The 20,426-nt window shown below is 38.4% G+C and overlaps 1 protein-coding gene across 1 annotated transcript in view; it reads left to right on the top strand.

Annotated features, from left to right (window-relative positions):
* grik4 (glutamate receptor, ionotropic, kainate 4) overlaps nucleotides 1-20,426 on the top strand; it is a 624,478-nt gene that overhangs the window by 536,149 nt on the left and 67,903 nt on the right. The window contains exon 12 of the mRNA XM_056473804.1: nucleotides 17,651-17,758. Within this exon, the coding sequence (XP_056329779.1) occupies nucleotides 17,651-17,758 (108 nt within the window). The remainder of the gene's footprint in view (nucleotides 1-17,650; nucleotides 17,759-20,426) is intronic.

The raw sequence follows: 20,426 nt of genomic DNA, 5'->3' as shown, positions 1-20,426 counted from the left end.
TGCCTCCTCTCCACCAATCAGCTGGTGTGTGGTGTGCGGTCTGGTGCAATATGGCTGCTGTCGTGTCATCCAGGATGCTGCACACTGGTTGTGGATGAGGAGATTCCCCCTCAATGTGGAAGATGCTTTAAGTGTCCAGAAAAGTGCTATATAAATGTAAGGAATTAATTAATTACCTGTTGTTGTTCATAATAACAATAACAATAATAATTGTATTTTATTAATCTTTTTACCATCAAATAGAGTTTTAAAAACTCACCAAAAGTCACCAAATTTTTGTTGTGCTGCAGTGATGCAATATTGCATGCCCATGCTTATAAGTACTTTGATTCCTCTGTCCACCATTACTCATGCATACACAGCCAGTCAGGACCTTCAGAGACCTGGAAAAGGGAAGCTGCCAGCAGAGACAGAGAACAAATGAGCGATGATGAAAAAGAGAGCAGGCAGTGTATGCAGTATTTGGCCTTGTCGTATCTCTCCTCCATCCTTTCACAGTCTTCATCCGAACAGTGGGAGCTGAGGCTGGCCATTGTTAAGCGTTTGAGGGGGGCGTTTGGAGAAAGCTTTGATGTGAGCTGTGCTTTGGGTGGAGTTTGACGGGCTCTGATCTCCAGTGTCTCCTCATTACAGCGATGGCCCTGCAGCAAGCGGATAATGTCAAATAATGAATGTTGAATCTAGCTCTGCTATTTGGGAATAACAAGAAATGTTTTTCTGTTGGCGGTTATGCGCTGCAAATTGAAATTTTGATTGTAGTAAAAGGTCACTTCTTGAAAGGGTGTACACCCGCCTGACCTTTCCAACCGGCCTTTAACTCTTTATCCGTCGGCGCGTGTTTGCTGCTAATGACTGTAGGTGTGACATTCTCCTCATTCCACATGAGAGGAGGGAATTGTGGCCTTCGAATAAACGGTCGTCAAAAGCAAGCCGTTGTGGACTTGTTTTTGAGCTTCGGTGTCACCAGGTCACTTGGTTTGCCGAGAGCAGTCGCAGATTGGTGCGATGACACTTTGTAGCGTGGCGGCTTGGCAGCGCTTCACATGAAGATAGTGTCATTCAGACACACTCTCGAGACCCCTAGACTCATGTGCTGATAGTGAGTTGACAAGTCCTACCAAGATACAGTTGCCTCTTTGTTCCATTAGTTCGAGCACACTTCGAGAACTGACGGAATGGTAATGGCGGCTCACAATAGGCATTCATGTTATCTGTGGAGCTGCAATTCTTTCCAGGGTTTGTCCATCGCCCCCTTTCTTCTCTTCTCCATCTTTCTCACAGCACTGTATTGATCTGTGTCGACTCCTCCTTGCCTCTATTTACAGAATATACCAGGCAATATACGCTGCATGTAGGGATGTCCTGATCAGTTTTTTTTGCCCTCAAGTCCGAGTCATTTGATTTTAAGTATCTACCAATACCAAAACCCAATCCGATAATACAAAAAAAAAAGAATGAAGAAGAGCAAAGAAGCAGAGACAGGATGTTCCTTATTTTTTATTTAATTCACCTTATTTTACATTCATCAACTCTGATAACAAACAGAGCACTTCTGTGAGGTAGCTTGAACAATCAAGTAATTAATAACATCAATTCTTTACTCCTGGACTTTAGTGCAACAGTAAACATAAAATAATCTAATATAAAAACAAATAGCACCTTAGCTTTGAAAACCTGACAGGCAATCCCAAATGCTATGGTAATGTTATCGTCATCAATTTTATAAAGCCTCCAGACATACTCTCACTTTCCGCTTCAAGCTGTTTCTGTGTTCTACTTTGCCGGCATTTAACCAATAGCGTCTCTCCAACAAAGTAATGTCATGCTGCACGCGTTGCTGTTTCTGTGTGAAGTCAAGAAAGAGGACTAACTCTGTGCCACCACATAACTATCGTTGTGTTAAAAATTAATGACACTATACTGTATATATTCAAGTCCTGATTGGCAGGTAACATCCGATTCTGATCGAGTCTGAAACTGTGATCGGGCCTAAATTCCGTTCACGTGATCGGATCTGGACATCCCTAGCTGCATGTCTCAGTTTTATGCTTGTGGGAATTATTAGTGCATAGAATAAAAACAAATAGCATTTACAGAGTACTAAGATATTTAATGATTGTTGCTCAAGAAAAAATACACTATTACATAGATTGGGTCACTAGCGACCCTATGAAATTATTAGAAAACAGTATATTTATATAGACAATATTTTTGTCCTTGTTATATTGTTTATAAAAAAATAAATTGAGGAAAACTTAGAATGTTTTATTTATTTGTTTTAAATGTGAAAGGAAGAGTTGTGAATGACACTAAAAAGCCAAAATGTACATTCAGGGGTTAAAGGTAATGTGTTGTATATAATTGTATTGTGTACAAATGCATCATTTGATCTTAGATTTATCTTTGAGAATTTGATGTCTTGTATTGAGTTATGAATTGACTGAATAAATTGGCATAATACACATTTACCTGACTGATCAATTGTTTAGTTTCAGATTAGTCTAATTTATCTAGTAGATTACATTAAGTCCGTAACACCACAAACCCCTGTACAGGTTAGTAACGGACTAAAACACAATAGACGAAGCAGCATGGCACACGATACGATGTTCTTAGAGCTCCGACTAACACATTGGCATTAATTCAAGTATACTCAGACTGTAAAAGGCTAATAATGTTTTTTTTTATTATTTAGAACAACAAAGTGTTGTTCAGACCAATCTAAATGTGGGTGGGCCTTCATCTCTAAACTTATACTACTATCTAAATCATATGTTGATCACTAGGCGACGCAGTGGCGCAGTAGGTAGTGCTGCTACCTACCCGGATTAATAAAGGGACTAAGCCGAAAAGAAAATGAATGAATGAATGTTGATTACTCAAAGTTACTAATAGTTTAAGTAAATTGGTCTGCTTAATTTTATTATAATAATCACAGTATGATTAAATAGCTTCGTTTCAATTTAGTAGATAGCACATATGGGGACCACACAAAAAAAAAAAAAAAAACTGTAAAATTGTAACACGTGGATGACAGAGACAACGTTGGGATCCAAGTGCAGGTTTATTCAGTAATCAGGCAAGCAAGGGTCAACACAGGTGCAAACAGATGAATAAAGGCAAATCCTTAATCGTAGTCACTTTAACAGGCTAGAGGTCAGAAAGAAGGCAGGGAACATGTACAAACAGACAAACTTGGCAAGGATCAAAACACGGAGAACCAAGACTAAGAAAACCGCGTTTAATTGACGCTTTACAGGTAAACAAGACTCGGCAATGTGAATGAGTGTGTGTGCTGCTTAAATGGTGTTTGTAATCAGTCTTTGACGATCCTCAGGTGGTGCGAGTGTAATCAGTAGAGACTTGGAGCAGGTGTGAGTGTGTCTGTGGCATGACTGAATATGTAGTCCATTTACAAGCAGGTTTGTAATCCTTATGTGCAAACCAGCAATCTAGGGAGTTACGATCGCTGGTGACCGTGACAAAAATGAGTAAGTAGGGTTCTGCCTTTTTAGAATAGTGGTTAATTTCCTCTGTTTAGAGACCAAGACTGACATGCGTGTGTTTAAGAAATTGTATACTCAGCCGGTACAAAATAATGAACCATTCATCTAAATTAAATATTACAATAAGCATCTTAATGTTTATGATTGGCATCAGATAAAATTAGGATAAATATATTAATATTCTAAACCATCATATATTAAATTTAGAGTCATATATGAGTTAAATTTAAAGTAATTCAACATTGTGCACTGGAAATACCAAACAGGCAGTTGGACTAACTGGCTGGACCATACATAATGTTCCAAGTCCTTTGCAGGACACCTTAATGTGTCATCAGAAGCCATGGATGTGCATTTTGTTTTTGTCTGTATACGTTTTTATCTCTCAAACTTACGAACTGACTCGTCCTAAAAAGGTAAAGTTGCCTTTTTTGTCCCATTAGTTTGAACGCCATTCCAGAACTGACTGAATATTAATGGCGGCTCACAATAGGCATTCATGTTATCTGTGCAGCTGCAGTGCTTTCTAGGGTTTATCCATCGCCCCTTTCTTCCTCTCCTCCATCTTTCCCACAGCACTGTATTGATCTGTGTCGACTCCTTCATGCCTCCATTCACAGAATATACCAGACTCTGCCTGCCTGTTTCAGCCACCCCACTGCTTTCCATTATTGGGCTGATTTACAGCAGAGCAGGATGGGGCAAAAAGCAAAAGAATGGGAGATGAGAGACAGATAAAGTGTGAAGCGTTGTGTGTCGGCACAGCTGAAGTGATAATTGCATATGTAGCAGGGATGGAGTTTTATTGCAATCTTTCTATTCAAAGGTTTTTGGATTAAAAAAATTATTATGAAAAACTTCCCATGTGTTGAAGAAAACTGTAGCTGTTGACGCATACTTCATAAATCACCAAGGAAGACAGATTCAAGAACTGTTATTTAGTGGTTTGAACAAAAAAGTCACATATGTGTTGGATGATACGTTTATTAACAACCCGGGCTCATTCCGATTACGTACACCTGTATACTTTTCTGGAGAGGGCAAAATACGTCCCAGGAGCTACATTTTTTGCAGTTTTTGTTTTCGCAAATCCACCAGAGGCCGCTGTGTATGCTTCTATTTTTTAAACTATTAATAAATTTCTCTCATGTGTGCATTCGTGCCTGCTTTTTTTCTCGTAAATCCACCAGAGGTCGCTGTCGACTGACTGACTTTCTGACTGACAAACCAAGCTATACTCCTACCCACCCCCTTCCCTAAACCCAACCGCAGTGTTTTGTCTTACCTGCTTTCTGGAACCATTCTTCACAGGACTCCCCATTGTCATGGTCAACTCCGCTCTGCGCACTGATGCAGAAAGCTGTCCAAATAGAGGTAAAAGGTCAGCTGGTAAGCATGAAAAGGAACAGCATCATACCGCCCTGTAGCGTTTTAAAGACAAAATGCAGCCATACATAGCTCTGACAACATAATTCGCGATCTCCAGAAACATAATATAGGGCTATATTTTCAGAATGAGCCCGTGTTGTTTATAAAAGACACTTTTTATTATTAAATTATTTTAAAAATTTTATTGTTCTTTTTTTATGAACTACTTCATTAAAGGGGTGGTCCAGAATGTATTTTTAAGGCTTGGTTGTGTTTATAAGATGCAAAGCAATGTGTGTTCATGCTTCATTTGTAGAAAATCACATTTTTTTCATTTATCTTACTGTGATATACAGCTATTTAGCTAACATGAAAACGACTGTCATATTTCCTAGTTCCTCTGAAACGCCCACCCTCAAGAGACTGTAATTGGTCAGCTAACATTAATGTGCTGTGATTTGCGGATTGGCTCCACGTCACCAGTGAAGCACAAGCACACACTTTGATTCTGCTGTGTAAAAAGTGTCAATCAGAGTAGCTGTTAGCAGTATCTGTTTGAGCCTTAATCAGACAGAAAATGAAAATGAACCCCATGCCTGCTCCTAAAAAAAATCTGACAAGTGTCTGTAACGAGTGAAAATAGGGTGTGGTTTCTTTGAAAAAGAATCGGCGTGTGTGCGTGCGTGCATGCGTGTGTTTGTGTGTGTGAACAGTCTGTAGACGCATGTCACACAAGAATCACGTGTGTACAGGACCAATGTTTTTTTTCTCTGATGCTTGATTAAGTTATTTTTCTGTAATACACAGTGATGCTGTTGACAGGAGAATAAAGAGCTTTGATTAATTTTTCTGCTGCAGCACAAGTTAGGCGAGCTATCCTGTATTTTTTTTTTACTAACTCAACGCGTTACATGTCTTTCACATATATTTTGAATAAGCATGTGTAAGTGATATGAAACGTTCACATGTCTTTTGTGAATTCATTATCTAAAATGTACGTAGGGAAAGCAGCTGCATAGAGAGACACTGCAGCACTGGTGAAGATTGGGGGTGTTTACAACGGTTTGACTGATAAATATGAATTTATTGCTAAATTGTTAGCGGTGCCAAACAGCATTTCCTGTTGTTTACATCTTTGCTACAACATATCGTTAATGCGAGACACTGTGCATGTCATAGATCAATTTTAACAAATTAAAAATACTTACATGTTGTGGCTCACAATCCACAGCTTCTGCTTGTTGGAGATGCTCCTTTGAGGAGTTTTTAGCCAATTGCAGCATTGAACTGGGAGAGATTCTGAAAGCTGTCCTTTGTCAAATGCTAGCTATATATTTTTTTAATAATTCTCTCGAACATAATTAAATTAAACTGTAAGCACTTCTGTCTTTGTGTCGTGTCCTTTTAAAGCCTAAACACAGAAACAGAACAAGCTCTGTGGAAATAGCAGTGTTTTAGCTTTTTCTACTCTAACATTACAGCTCCTCTGGCCACGCCCCTTCGTCTGAGTGTATGTGTGTGGTAAATGCGTGTAACCGGAAACCCCTGTGATCTCACTTGCCCAGATGTATTTTTTTTTTTGTCACCAATGTTCATTCACTGTAGGCTTTGCTAAGCTAACTCTGTAAAAGCCAATGTCTCCCTTTGCATTAAACTTTGAACGTCTTACATTCAGAGATGTTGTTTACGTTCACACAGCTACATTACACATCAACTAAAGTTAAAAGTATGATATCGTAGTGGACCACCCTTTAAGATTTTATGCAATGTGGCTGATTAGTCCATCACATTTTGGGGGGTGGGGGGGTGTTGGGGAATGGTGACTTGTGTATCAAATAATTTTGGGGGGGGTTGGCTGGTGTATCAAATAAAATGAATAATTTTAGTTGATGAAATGTTTCCATGTGCATGTTTATCTGCCTAAGTTGAGCTCATATGGTTTTTATGCACATTTTAAGATTCTTGATTTTCTATCCAGCTGTTGTTTATGCAATACCACAAAACACACATAAAAATATGTAAAAGCAAACTTAGCTTATAATTATTGCTGATAAGCACTGAAAGCTAAAAGCAAGTAAGGCTTTTACATTTGTACTGTACATTTTCTTCACTTTTATCCTCGCAACCTTCTGCAGAACTTTCTTTTTAGCATTACACTGGAAAAGACCCACGAGACATAAACCTACAACACCTCTGCCGACTAAAGCAGACTGACTGATGTTGAACTTGTGAAGTCTGTCCCCGAGTACATTACAGGCTTTGATCAGGCATACAGAATGCTGTAAGTACTGTTTGTACAAGCAGCGGAGCTCAAATTTGACTTTGATTTTGTGTACCTGTCAGCGGTAATTAATGACAAGCACTCATAGCTCTTGATTAATCTCGACTCGTTTAAATGAACAGGATATGGGTCCTGCTCAGCCAGTTAGTCCCATTTACCTTGGCTTGTTGCTCTCATTTCACACACTTAATTACCACAACTGCTCCCTTATAGCCTCTTAAGAGCCCAGTGTAGAAAATGAGTCACTCACTGGGCCTTTGTTGTGATTATTTATACCACAGGCTTGAAACAGACTAAAGGCCTTTAAGGGTATTAAACCATGCAACCCATTCACCTTTAAATCAGAGGGAATCATGGTCAAATGCTGGTACTGAACTTTAGGTCATTCTCTTTCGGTTTGCTCTGGAAAAGCATGTATTTCTACTTCCTTTACAAGTGTTGTTATTCAAACTTTAAGGGTAGGTTAAATTATGCAAATTTTAGGGCCCAATCTCACCAAAAGTGATAAATTAGGCTATACTAGGGGTTAGGTTATGTATATTCAAAGGTGTAAAGTCATTTTAATTTATTACATGAGTATTATTTTGGAAGATTTATATTTCATGTGGTACAATTATTGAGAAGGTCATGATTAGCACTCAAAACAAATTATAAAATAAAATAAATAAATAAATATTAAATCTACTGTTGGGAAAAATGAATATATTTTTTATTATTTTTGCCTCTTTTTCTTTTGATTAAACAATTGTATTTGTATTGCTTAAAGGTGATATATTAACTGAACTTCTTCTGTTGAGTGCATTGCGAATCATGGATTTGAGTGTATAATGAAACAAATAATGATATGAAAATGTTATTTTCCTGTATAATAGAGATAATGCTTTTACAGATGGAGGAAATATTGATTTTCCCAGTGCTGGGTTGCAGCTGGAAGGGCATCCGCTTGCGTAAAACATATGCTAGATAAGTTGGTGGTTCATTCCACTGTGGCGACTCCAGATTAACAGACAAAGCTGTAAAGAAAATGAATGAATGAATGGAAATATTTCTTGTGTTGTTAGCTATTGAAACGAAAATGAGATGTTTTTAACTATTGAGGTGTCGTCTAACTAATGACGTAATGTGATTGACTGTGGAATAAGAGGTTGGAGTGAGAAGATTATTTCACGCTCTGAGGAAGGCATTGTGCCAAAACATCTGTGTTTTGTATACCCTAAAATTGTAAATTAAAGTGATACAATTATTTAACAAGTGCAAGTCATGACATTCTGATTGATATTATAACAAGATTAACGTACCAAACTTCTGTTAGCGCACAGTGCAGACATTAAAGATATAGTACAAGTAAAGACTACTACTTTATATAATGGCGGATCATTCCGCTGTGGCGATCCCAGATTAATAAAGAGACTAAGCCAAAAAGAAATTGAATGAAGACTTTATATAATTAAGTGTAATTGTACTCCACTTGGGCGACGCAGTGGCGCAGTAGGTAGTGCTGTTGCCTCACAGCAAGAAGGTCGCTGGTTCGAGCCTTGGCTGGGTCAGTTGGCGTTTCTGTGGGGAGTTCTGTGGGGATGTCCCCCACAGTCTAAAGACATGCAGTACAGGTGAATTGGCTTGGCTAAATTGTCCGTAGTGTATGAGTGTGAATGAGTGTGTGTGGATGTTTCCCAGAGATAAGTTGCGGCTGGAAGGGCATCCGCTGTGTTAAAATGTGCTGGATAAGTTGGCGGTTCATTCCGCTGTGGCCACCCCAGAATAATAAAGGGACTAAGCTGAAAAGAAAATGAATGAATGAATGAATGTACTCCATTAAGTAACATTTTTTGACTTTTTGATACCTCTGTGTATATTATGAGCTTGTGGTTGTTTAACATCTGCCACTTAAAGTTCTTAAGCTATAAAAAGTGCACTCATCAGCTGGGAAAAATAATTCAGATTCAGTGATTTGCACAAAATTGTTTCTCTGTGTGGCTATTGTTGGACAGTCATTGTAATGTGTGGCTCTATTCTCAAAGAATAGTAAGGATCATTAAAACTTAATAACGATAGCAATTGTAATGGTTATTATCTCTGGTGTGAATGGCCTCTTAAAGAAACAGGTCACACAAAAAGAAAAAAATGTTAATTTACTTATCCTCAGGCCATCCAAAAAAATGAAGATGACTTTCTCCTTCCTTTTAAAATGATGACTCATAAAATGCAACGATAATGACTGCATCTAAAAGATTAGGCAATTGACTTGTTGCTTAGCTGGTCTATCAGGCAGTCAGTGGTCATCCTTATCTGTTTCTCCATTTCATCATGTTGCATACTTTTTAATAACAGACAGATCTGGGCAGCAATCAGGCCAGTCAAACACATTCACTTTGTGTTTACAAAACCGCACTGTTAACACATGTTTTCATATTCATAACAATCATATTTTTATAATAACCAAACACTTCACATGAAAGACATTATCTTGATGGCATTAAAGATCTCTGTATTCTCCCACTGAATGCTTTCATGTCAGTGGTTTACACACATCTGTCAGTCACTCTGCTCCTCGAACCATGACAGACGTTTGCTTTTGCATCTGTCAATCATGAAAGCCTAGATGCTCCCTTTGGACATTGAGACTGAGAACAAATTGAATTGTAGATTCATCAGACCCCAGCTCACATTTCCACTGTCTTTTTGAACATCTGAGATGATGTCTGACCCAAACATACAGTAGCATCACTGCACAGAACTGATGTATAGCTTTAACCACAACAAAGAATCAAGTGGCATTTCTTGATGCAGCAGCAGACTGTTCTAAGAGGATTTCTGAAGTTCCCCTGAGTACATGAAGCTTTATTTAACAGCACAGCGTGAATGGTTTTGTTCAATGTAATCTGATGCTTACTGTAAATATGGTCATAATCTGCTGAGGTTTCCTAGCTTTGCACACACTGAAATATCTCTAGATTCCCTGAATCTTTTTGCAGTGTCATATCTTTTAGTTGGTGAAAAACTTAAATTGGATTTAATTTTGCATTGAGAGATGTGAATTTTAATGTTGGATAATCCTCACATGACTTTTGGACAAAGTGATGAGCCATAATCGAGCTTTATTTGCTAAGACTGAGATGCTACTTTTACACCCAAACACAAAGCTCTCGCGTATCGTCAAGTCAAGTCAAGCTGGCTTTATTGTCATTTCAACAATATAGAGTGCAGTACACAGTGAAACGAAACAATGTTCCTCCAGGACCAAGGTGCTATATCAAACAACATAAACTGACAACATAAGACAGGACTACACACTACTATAAAAATTTAGAAGAATGCAATAAAATAAGATAAGAAAAACTAAAATAAAAGATAGATAAAAATAAGAGCGCAAAGTGCGGTTTGTGCAACATTTAATGCAAATAAGACAGGACAGACAAGAGAGGACAGGACAAGACAAGACAAGAAACAGTAACGCCGACCAGTACACTACGTACACCAGTTTACCAGCTTACTGTGGACTGTCTCAAAACTGTTTAAATTGAGATATTTCTTTAACTTTTAACTTTTTTCCCTTTTTATTATTTATATTTGGAGTGTGTTGCAGCCATTAAAATCTAAATTTGTTTACAATTTTTTTAAATCTTTAAAATCGTCATACATTCAATTATTCATTTATTTCTGTTTTGCTAGATCCCTAATTTATGAGGAGTCAAGACAGCAGAATAAACCACCAACTATTCCGGCATATGTTTTTACGCAGTGGATGCCCTTCCAGTCACAACCCAGTACTGGAAACACCCATACACACTCTCATTCATACACAATCATACACAATGCCAATTTAGCTTATTCAATTCACCCATAGGGAATGTCTTTGGACTGTGGGGGAAAGTGGTGCACCCGTGCGAACCCATGCGAACACAGGTAGCAGCCGGGACTCAAACCAGAAACTTTCTTTCTGTGAGATGACCACAGATCCACTGTGCCACCTCTTTAAAATCTTAAAATTGTAAAATCTTTCTTTGTATATTTGTAAATTACAGTTTTTCTCAGTCGCTTTGGTACATTTCTCAAATCAGAATGAAATTTGCAATACAGTAAGTGCATTTTTTTTAAACCGCGCGTACAAATAGCAAAACGCCATTGATTACCTGCAAAAGCGTCTCTTGCACAAAATCCTTAGTCCATCTCTCAAAACAAAATCTCTGTGTTAATGAATATGTCAGAGTCAAATTACTGTCATGCTGTCATTAACAGTGTTCTCTGGAGGGCTGTTCTGATGTTAACTATGGCCTATATTTATACATATATATATATATATATATATATATATACTTTTTTTTTTTTTTGCTGTTTATGTCATTATGACACGAAAGTAAAAGACAGCACTGCATAGCACAAAGAAAAAAAACAAACCAAAAGTAGAAATGTGAACATAGTAAAGTCTTCTTTCATATGCACCTTCATTAGACAAAGCCAAGATTCACCTGCGAGAAATTTACCAATTCAAGACAGATTTAGAACAAAAAGTCTAATGGAAATGAAATGCATTATGACATAAAATTAAGACAATTGTTCAGCCATTTTACATGTAAAGAGTTATGCCATGAACAAATGATTAAATGTTGTAGGGCTGAGACTATTCAACAGAGACCAAAACAAAACCATTTGATCAACATGACATCAGCAATTGATAATGTAGGGAATATCAGAGAATTGCACACAATCATTTGCATGGATGTACAAAAGTATTTGCAGCTAGTTCAAAGGAATGAGAAACTGCTTTTCGGATGCGCACAAGTAACATAATGATATAAAGATTGAACAGGTAGCTTTGAGGATTTTAATTCTTATCTGTGAAATGTATCAATGCGACCGAGAAAAGCTTTAAACACAAGTTAAAGGTAATTACCAAATCTTAGATTTTTGATTTGTTTCCATTTTACAAAACATCTTAACTTTTCTGTAATTGAGCTTGTATTTATAGGTAGATGCGCATGTCTAGTGTCCCCAGCTCTAACGGTGTGTTTGTTTGCCACTCTGGGCATGTTTTGTTCTTGATGTTTGTCAGAGCTGTTTGTGCTGCTCTCCGAAATATTGGACGATATCCAAACTGTCTTCAGTCCCATACTGTCCCTGACTGCACTTCTCCTCCTCTCCTTTCTTACGTCTCTCCTAATAAATCCTAATTGTTTTTGAAATGGCACGCTCTCTCCATTGACATGATTTGGAGCTGGGGGTTCTGGCTGTGGGCTGGTTTCTGCTTCTGATTTCACAGAGCCATCAAGGCTGTTTGGCTGCTGCAGGATTTCATTTATGAGAGTAAAGGTGGTTTCTCTACTTAGAGGAGAGGAGGGAACGAAATAGAAAGCTGGATCTTTTGATCATATTCTCAGAGGAAATCTTTGATTCCGGGTGTCCTTGCATTTTCACTTTCTCTGTATGTTCACTGCACACACACATACACATACATACACACACATATACAGTATATATTTCTACAGCTATCTTTATGGGGACTTTCCATAAATGTAAATATTTGTATATTGTACAAATTGTATATTCCCTACCCCTACTCCTAAACCCAACCATCAAAGAAAACAATCTGTATTTTTATTTTTTCAAAATACTGCATTCTTTGTTATTTACAAGCCGTTTTGCTCATGGGGACACGTGGTCCCCACAACAAAAGGAATACAAGATGCACATACAGAGAGAGTGAGTGAGAGAGAAAGAAAGATGTTGGTTTTCATGCTTTATGGGGATTTCCCATAGACTTAATGATTTTTGTACTGTACATATACACTCACCAGCCACTTTATTAGGTACACATGTCCAACTGTTCATTCACGCAAATTTGTAATCAGCCAATCACATGGCAGCAACTCAATGCATTTAAGCATGTAGACATGGTCAAGACGATCTGCTGCAGTTCAAACTGAGCTTCAGAATGGGGAAGAAAGGTGATTTAAGTGACTTTGAACATGGCATGGTTGTTGGTGCCAGGCTGGTTTGAGAATTTCAGAAACTGCTTATATACTGGGATTTTCATGCACAACAATCTTTAGAGTTTACAGAGAATGATCTGAAAAAGAGAAAATATCCAGTGAGCGGCAGTTCTGTGGGCGCAAAAGCCTTGTTGATTCCAGAGGTCGGAGGAGAATGACCAGACTGGTTTCAGCTGATAGAAAGGCAAAAGTAACTCAAATAACCACTCGTTACAACTGAGGTCTGCAGAAGAGCATCTCTGAACACACAACACATCAAACCTTGAGGCGGATGGGCTACAGCAACAGAAGACCACACCGGGTGCCACTTCTGTCAGCTAAGAATAGGAAACTGAGGCTACAATTCGCACAGGCTCACTAAAACTGGACAATAGAAGATTAGAAAAACGTTGCCTGGTCTGATCTGTCTCGATTTCTGCTGCGATATTCAGATGGTAGGGTCAGGATTTGGCATCAACAACATGTAGGCAAGGATCCATCCTGCTTTGTATCAACGGTTTAGGCTGGTACTGGTGGTGTAATGGTGTGAGGGATATTTTCTTGACACACTTTGGGCCCATTAGTACCAATTAAGCATTGTGTCAACGCCACAGCCTACCTGAATATCTTTGCTGACCATGTTCATCCCTTTATGACCACCATGTACCCATATTCTCATGGCTACTTCCAGCAGGATAACGTGCCATGTCAAAAAGTGCGAATTATCTCAGACTGGTTTCTTGAACATGACAATGAGTTTACTGTACTGACATGGCCTCCACAGTCACCTAACTCAACCCAATAGAGCACCTTTGGGATGTGGTGGAACTGGAGATTCGCATCATCGATGTGCAACCGACAAATCTGCAGCAACTGTGTGATGCTATAATGTCAATATGGACCAAAAACTGGGTCCAACCCAGTACTAGTAACGTGTACCTTATAAAATGGTCAGTGAGTGTATATCTCCCCTTACCCCAGCCTCAACCCTTAATCCAACCCTCACAGCAAACATTCCCCAGTTTTACGTTTTCAAAATAATTGTTTCTCTATGATTCATGAGCCATTTTTCCTCCCGGGGACCAATAAATTCCCCTAACATGGTCAAAATTACTGCATATACCTGTGGGAATATGTGGTCCCCACAACATTATGAAAACAATGGCCACACACAAATACATTATAGCATTATATTATTTTATTTTATTCTATTATAGCTTTTACTAGACTTTTGTGAGTTATGATTTTAGTTTGTTGTGAAAATGTATTGTCAAATTATGTTAATATTATTAATATTAATTAATATCCATATAAATGGCCCACCCTGTATAATAATATTATATTTTAGCAATATTATTATACAGGGTGGGCCATTTATATGGATACACCTTAATAAACTTACTAGGAATTTCACAAGAAAAACAATGGTGTGCTTGGTTTTAAAGTAACTTTATTCTTTCATGAGTTAATTACAAGCCCCCTCACATATACTAATGTGCCACAAACAGCACGTTAATATCACCAACCATTCCCATTTTATTAGGGTTGATCCATTTAAATATCCCACCCTGTCTTTTATTTATGATTTACCCTTCATGAAAAAATCATTACTCATTTACTCAACTGTCTTAATATCTTACATCTGATTTTCTTTACATGTAAATATACCTTTTTTTACTGGAAAACAAGACTTTGAGAAACATGTTTACAGTAAGAATGCTAAGCCATTTTCAAAAGGAATATCCTCAGTAACAGTAACAATCTCATGAGGATCAGTGCAGTCTTGAACAGCAGCTATCCTTGGCAATATAAAAGTCAAGCTAGTGCAGATGTATTTTGCCCTTCATTTTTAGGAATACTTCATGCAAGATGCTCTACGCATGCTGGGAAAATGTTCCCAGTTCTCCGGCTGCAATAAAGTCTTTGGAATTATACCACACGTTTGTTATTGCTTCTACATTCAGACCGAACAAAAACAAAACCCCATTGTTCACTTTCTTCACTGTTTGTAACCCCTGACACCTTCATATCTCAGAAAGCAGGTAATTTTAGATCGAGCGCAGAGCTGCCGCATCCTCCCCTGTGTCATTTGGGTCTAAGGGAATGCTGGAGATCAGGTATAGCGTAGAAAAGATAAATAGAGCGGCACCTCCGCAGAGCACTTCACGCAGGAGGCCCACTGAACCATGCCGCTTCGTAATTATAATAAAAAATAAAAATGATGGGTGATTTAGGACTGCCATGTGTGCTGGGTGGAGACTCAGGCTCCCATTAAAGACAGCGTGGCCCTCGTATAGGCGGTCTAGCGGAGGGGTGCCAGCCAAAAGTGGAATGATAATGAGGACATTGGCTCGCTTCAGAGAATTGGGGTGTAATTGAGTTAATGAATGCATTCTGTTGCATCTCTGATTGAGCGCGTGTCCCTTCACCACTTTCTTTAAGGTGTTCCTTCTGACTGTTCAGTACAAGCTCTCTTCCGCATTATCCTCTACCTGACATTGAGTCTAAATAGAGCTGCTCATGCAAGGATTACAATGCACATCATTCATTGTCCCTTATGATTTCATACCAGTATGACTTGTTTCTTCTGTGGAACACAAAGAGTGATATTTTTAAACCATATGCTCCCTTTTGAAACAAAAAAAACTGCATATAGTGTTCTTGTTAGATGTGTTTTAAAGTATGTCTGCTGGTTTGAGAGGGTTTAAACAGGTTCTTAGCTAGTCGTGAGCTAGGTTAAGCTGGTCATGAGCTGGTTTAGGCTGGTCATGTTTGGTTATGCAAATAGCCACTGCTCAGGACCAGCATAAACCAGCTCATGACCAGCTAATAACCAGCTTAACCCTCTGGGGTCTGAGGTGATTTTGGGGGCTCTAAGATGTTGTGACATGACCTGACATTTGTGCTTATTTAAGCTACTTATTACATAGTATTGCCAAACATGTATTTTTTTGTATTCAGCACAAACTGGGCTACAATAATATGTGAGATATAGGGCTGTACATGCTTGTGTTTTTATTAGAAAAAATATTATGCACAGTAAGTAATGTTTGGACAAAAAATGTAGCTGAATTAAGGTCCAAAACACACTGAATTGGCCTGAATAAGACGTTTGAGTAGCCAATCTTGTAGGCTAGATTGTTTACTTCACAATTATTTAAAAATTATTCTGTACAATGATTTACATTTTGTAAAGTCAGCGTTTAGGTCAGCATACTGTATGCGTGGGAGTGACAATGGTCATGAATAATTCACACCTGGAGAGACAAAAGACACTCCCCCACTGGCTATTGTTCACCCATCAAGGACAATGTCCTGCTGCAAAAGCTAGCCCAAACTATTTGAAATTGATTGTTGTATTACTTGCTGTATTGTGACTATATAAGCAGGAGCACTCCACTTCATTTTACAAGTCGCCTATAGTTAAAATTTGTAAAATCCATTCAGCCAATCTCTGGGTAAGGCTAAGGTGCTTTTAGCTTAGCTTTGCCTAAAAGTTTCAATAATTTTTCAATTTACATATTTACTCTTCTATAGTTACAGTGTGCTATAAGATCAAGAGAAAATGAAAAGATTCTATTTTCAAGGCTGATATGGTTGGGAACTGTACTCTCATTCTGGTGTAATAATCAAAGAACTTTTCTGCCATACCATGGCTGCAACATGCGCAGTTATATTATGCAGTGCATGAAAATAGTGCCCAGTTAGGTAACTTTCAACATGACCACCTGCTTGGACAAGGAACGTGTGCTGCTTGCGCTGTGTAATATCATTGCTAAATAATATTAATTAAGCTGCTGTGTGAATGTGCCCTTAAAAACATAACATTCTCAGTCTATGTTAATTTTTATATCAAAAAGAGCTGGTTAGGTATGTTTTGAAGGATGGCTGGTTTAAGCTGGTTTTTAGCTTGTCTTTAGTTGGTTTGGGTTGGTCATGTGCTGATCATGGGCACCAGCTTAAACCAGCTAAATACAAACAGTTTGATTCATGTGCACGATTGAGCATGATTGTAAATTAATGAGCGTTTGGGGCAAAAATGCCACCAAAATTCAAACTAAGCAGACATTTAGATCTGCTTACATTGCATCAGATTTTTTATTTATTTATTTATTTATTTATTTATTTATTTATTTATTTATTTATTTAGCAGCACTAAGCCATACTATAAACATATATCCCAGGTATTTTTATTACTAATGTTCTGTCTCACAACACAACATATAATGTAACATATCATTAAGTTTGAAGTTTGAGAGCTATGGTGCACGGAGGAAACATTCCTTCATTCAGAAATTAATATAATTTTGCTGCGTGCCTCACACCAAAAAAAAAACACTATGGCTTTAAAGTCATGAAATATAGTTTAATGGTCACATAGACTTTTTTGTGATACTTTCATGGTGCTCTTGGAAGATCGACAGCCACTTTTCTTGGAAAGACTATCCCTTTACAGCTTCATGGTTGCTGTTTGTTATGCCGTTTTGTGAAGGCTTAGTATAACTCACAGTGTGTTTCTCCCACAGATCGGTCAATGGCATTCAGAGCAAGGACTGTCCATGGAGAGGAAGCTTCCTTCACTTAACGTGACGGACACACTATTCAACACCACTCTTACCATAACTACCATCCTGGTAAGTCCTGTCTTCTACTCAATATTCATGGTCCAAATATCCTACAGATTAACGCCCTATCCACTCATACATTGGTATTTTTAAAAATACCCTTAATATACTTTTCTACACTGTTTGACTGTTCTTCCACATGCAAATGCAGTATCAGGTGACTGAAACCAAAACTTTTTGAAAACTCCTGCCAGAGGGAACTTTTTTAAAAACTCTGGTAACAGTGTAGCCATATAGCCAATAAGTTAGCCAAGAGCTTTACACACACCCTTAGGAATAATCTTTTTTGAAGGAGCCTCTCTTTAGCTTCCAGAAACAGTCTGTCCCGTCTCTGATCACCTCAGGGTACAGCGCTGATCTAAATAAAGACTCTTCTCCACGGAGATGAGTGGAAACTAACAAGTATGCCTGTGATAGCATTTCCTAGAGCAGCAACCACCAATTGAAGATGTAATCCACTAGGCTGTTATCTGGGGGCAATTTTCTCATCTTCTCCTACACTGTATAGTGATGATGAAAAAAAAGGCTTTCTACAGCCTTAGGCCAGATGTCGCATATCTGGTTGGGTCATCCCTGTTAGAAAAAAGGAGAGGAATAAAGAGGTTCAGAATAAGAGGGCCATGCATGGTAAATGAAGTTCTTGAAAATCGGTAAAGGACAGGCGGAGAAATCATCTATAACTTCAATTTACACCTACATCAAAAATCCGCAAATTTAAGGTGTTCACCAGGGTAGGGCTGCACCAGCGTTTGTAAATTCTTGCTTAATCTAGAATGTAAAGACTATGCTTCCAAGATTATCGAAGATTATGCTTTGTTTCCACTGAATGTTACAGTATGGTATGGTATGCTCTCTAGAGAAAGTAAAACCACTCACGCTTTTAGGCGGCCTCTTAAACAACAACAGGACACACGCAGATTCTGCTCTTCTTCTTGGCTTTTTGGCTGTTTATCAAGACAACGACAAGGTTTGTTTGAGCTCGGGTTGACCATGGCTTGCTATTATATGTATATATTATTATGATGTAATGTTTTGGCTGTGTTAAAGTGTTAAAGTGCATCCGGAAAGTATTCATTTCGCTTCACTTTTTCCACATTTTTTTTCATCTATTTCCTCAATTCTACACACAATACCCCATAATAACAATGTGAAAAAAAGATTTTTTGAAATTGTTGTAAATTTATAAAAAATAAAAAACCTGAAAAATCACATGTACAGAAGTATTCACAGTCTTTACTCAATACTTTGTTGATGCACCTTTGGCAGCAATTACAGCCTCAAGTCTTTTTGAATATGATGCCACAAGCTTGGCACACCTGTTTTTGGAAATTTTTGCCCATTCCTCTTTGCAGTACCTCTCAAGCTCTATCAGGTTGGATGGGAAGTGAAGGTGTACAGCCATTTTCAGATCTCTCCAGAGATGTTCAATAGGATTTAGGTCTGGGCTCTGGCTGGGCCACTCAAGAAAATTCACAGAGTTGTTGTGAAGCCACTCCATTGATATTTTGGCGGTGTGCTTTGGGTCATTGTCCTGCTGGAAGATTTACCGTCACCCCAGTCTGAGGTCAAGAGCACTCTGAAGCAGGTTTTCATTCAGGATGTCTCTGTACATTGCTGCATTCATCTTTCCCTCTATCCGGACTAGTCTTCCAGTTCCTGCTGCTGAAAAACATCCCTACAGCATGATGCTGCCACCACCATCCTTCACTGTAGAGATGTTATTAGCCTGGTGATGACCGGTGCTTGGTTTTTCTTCAAACGCAACGTCTGGCATTCACTCCAAAGGGTTTAATTTTAGTTTCATCAGAGCAGAAAATTTTGTTTCTTATGGTCTGAGAATCCTTCAGATGCCTTTTGGCAAATTCCAAGAGGGCTGCTATGTTCCCTTTACTTCGGAGTTGCTTTTTGTCTGGCCACTTCACCATACAAGCCCGATTGGTGGATTGCTGCACAAATGGTTGTTCTTCTGTAAGGTTCTTCTCTCTCCACAGAAGAACGCTGGAGGTTAGACAGAGTGACCATCGGGTTATTGATCACCTCCCAGACTATGGCCCTTCTCCCCCGATCACTCAGCTTAGATGGCCGGCCAGCTCTGGGAAGAGTCCTAGTGGTTCCAAACATCTTTCACTTGTGGATGATGGAGGTCTCTGTGCTCATTGGAACTTTCAGAGCAGCAGAAAATTTTCTGCAACCTTCCCCAGCCTTGTGCCTCCAGACAATCCTGTCTCAGAGGTCTACCGACAGTTCTTTTGTCTTTATGCTTGGTTTGTGTTTTGACATGCACTTTCAACCCTGGGACCTTATGTAGATAGGTGTATGCCTTTTCAAATCATGTCCAATCAACTGAATTTACCACAGGTAAACTTAAATTAAGCTGCTGAAACATCTCAAGAATGATCAGTGGAAACAGAATCTTCCTGAACTTAGTCTAGAGCTTCACAGCAAAGGCTGTGAATACTTATATACATGTGATTTTTCAGGCTTTTTACTTTAAATAAATTTGCAACAATTTCAAAAAATCTTTTTTCACATTGTCATTATGGGGTTTTGTGTGTAGAATTTTGAGGAAATAAATGAATTTAATCCATTTTGGAATAAGGCTGTAACATAAAAAATGTGGAAAAAGTGAAGCGATATGAATACTTTCCAGATGCACTGTATGTAGTCGCACTGAATG

Source organism: Danio aesculapii, chromosome 15 (genome assembly GCF_903798145.1).
Source record: "Danio aesculapii chromosome 15, fDanAes4.1, whole genome shotgun sequence".
Classification (NCBI taxonomy): Eukaryota; Metazoa; Chordata; class Actinopteri; order Cypriniformes; family Danionidae; genus Danio; species Danio aesculapii.
The sequence above is the reverse complement of the archived record's forward strand: the minus strand, read 5'-3'. Positions and strand labels throughout refer to the sequence as shown.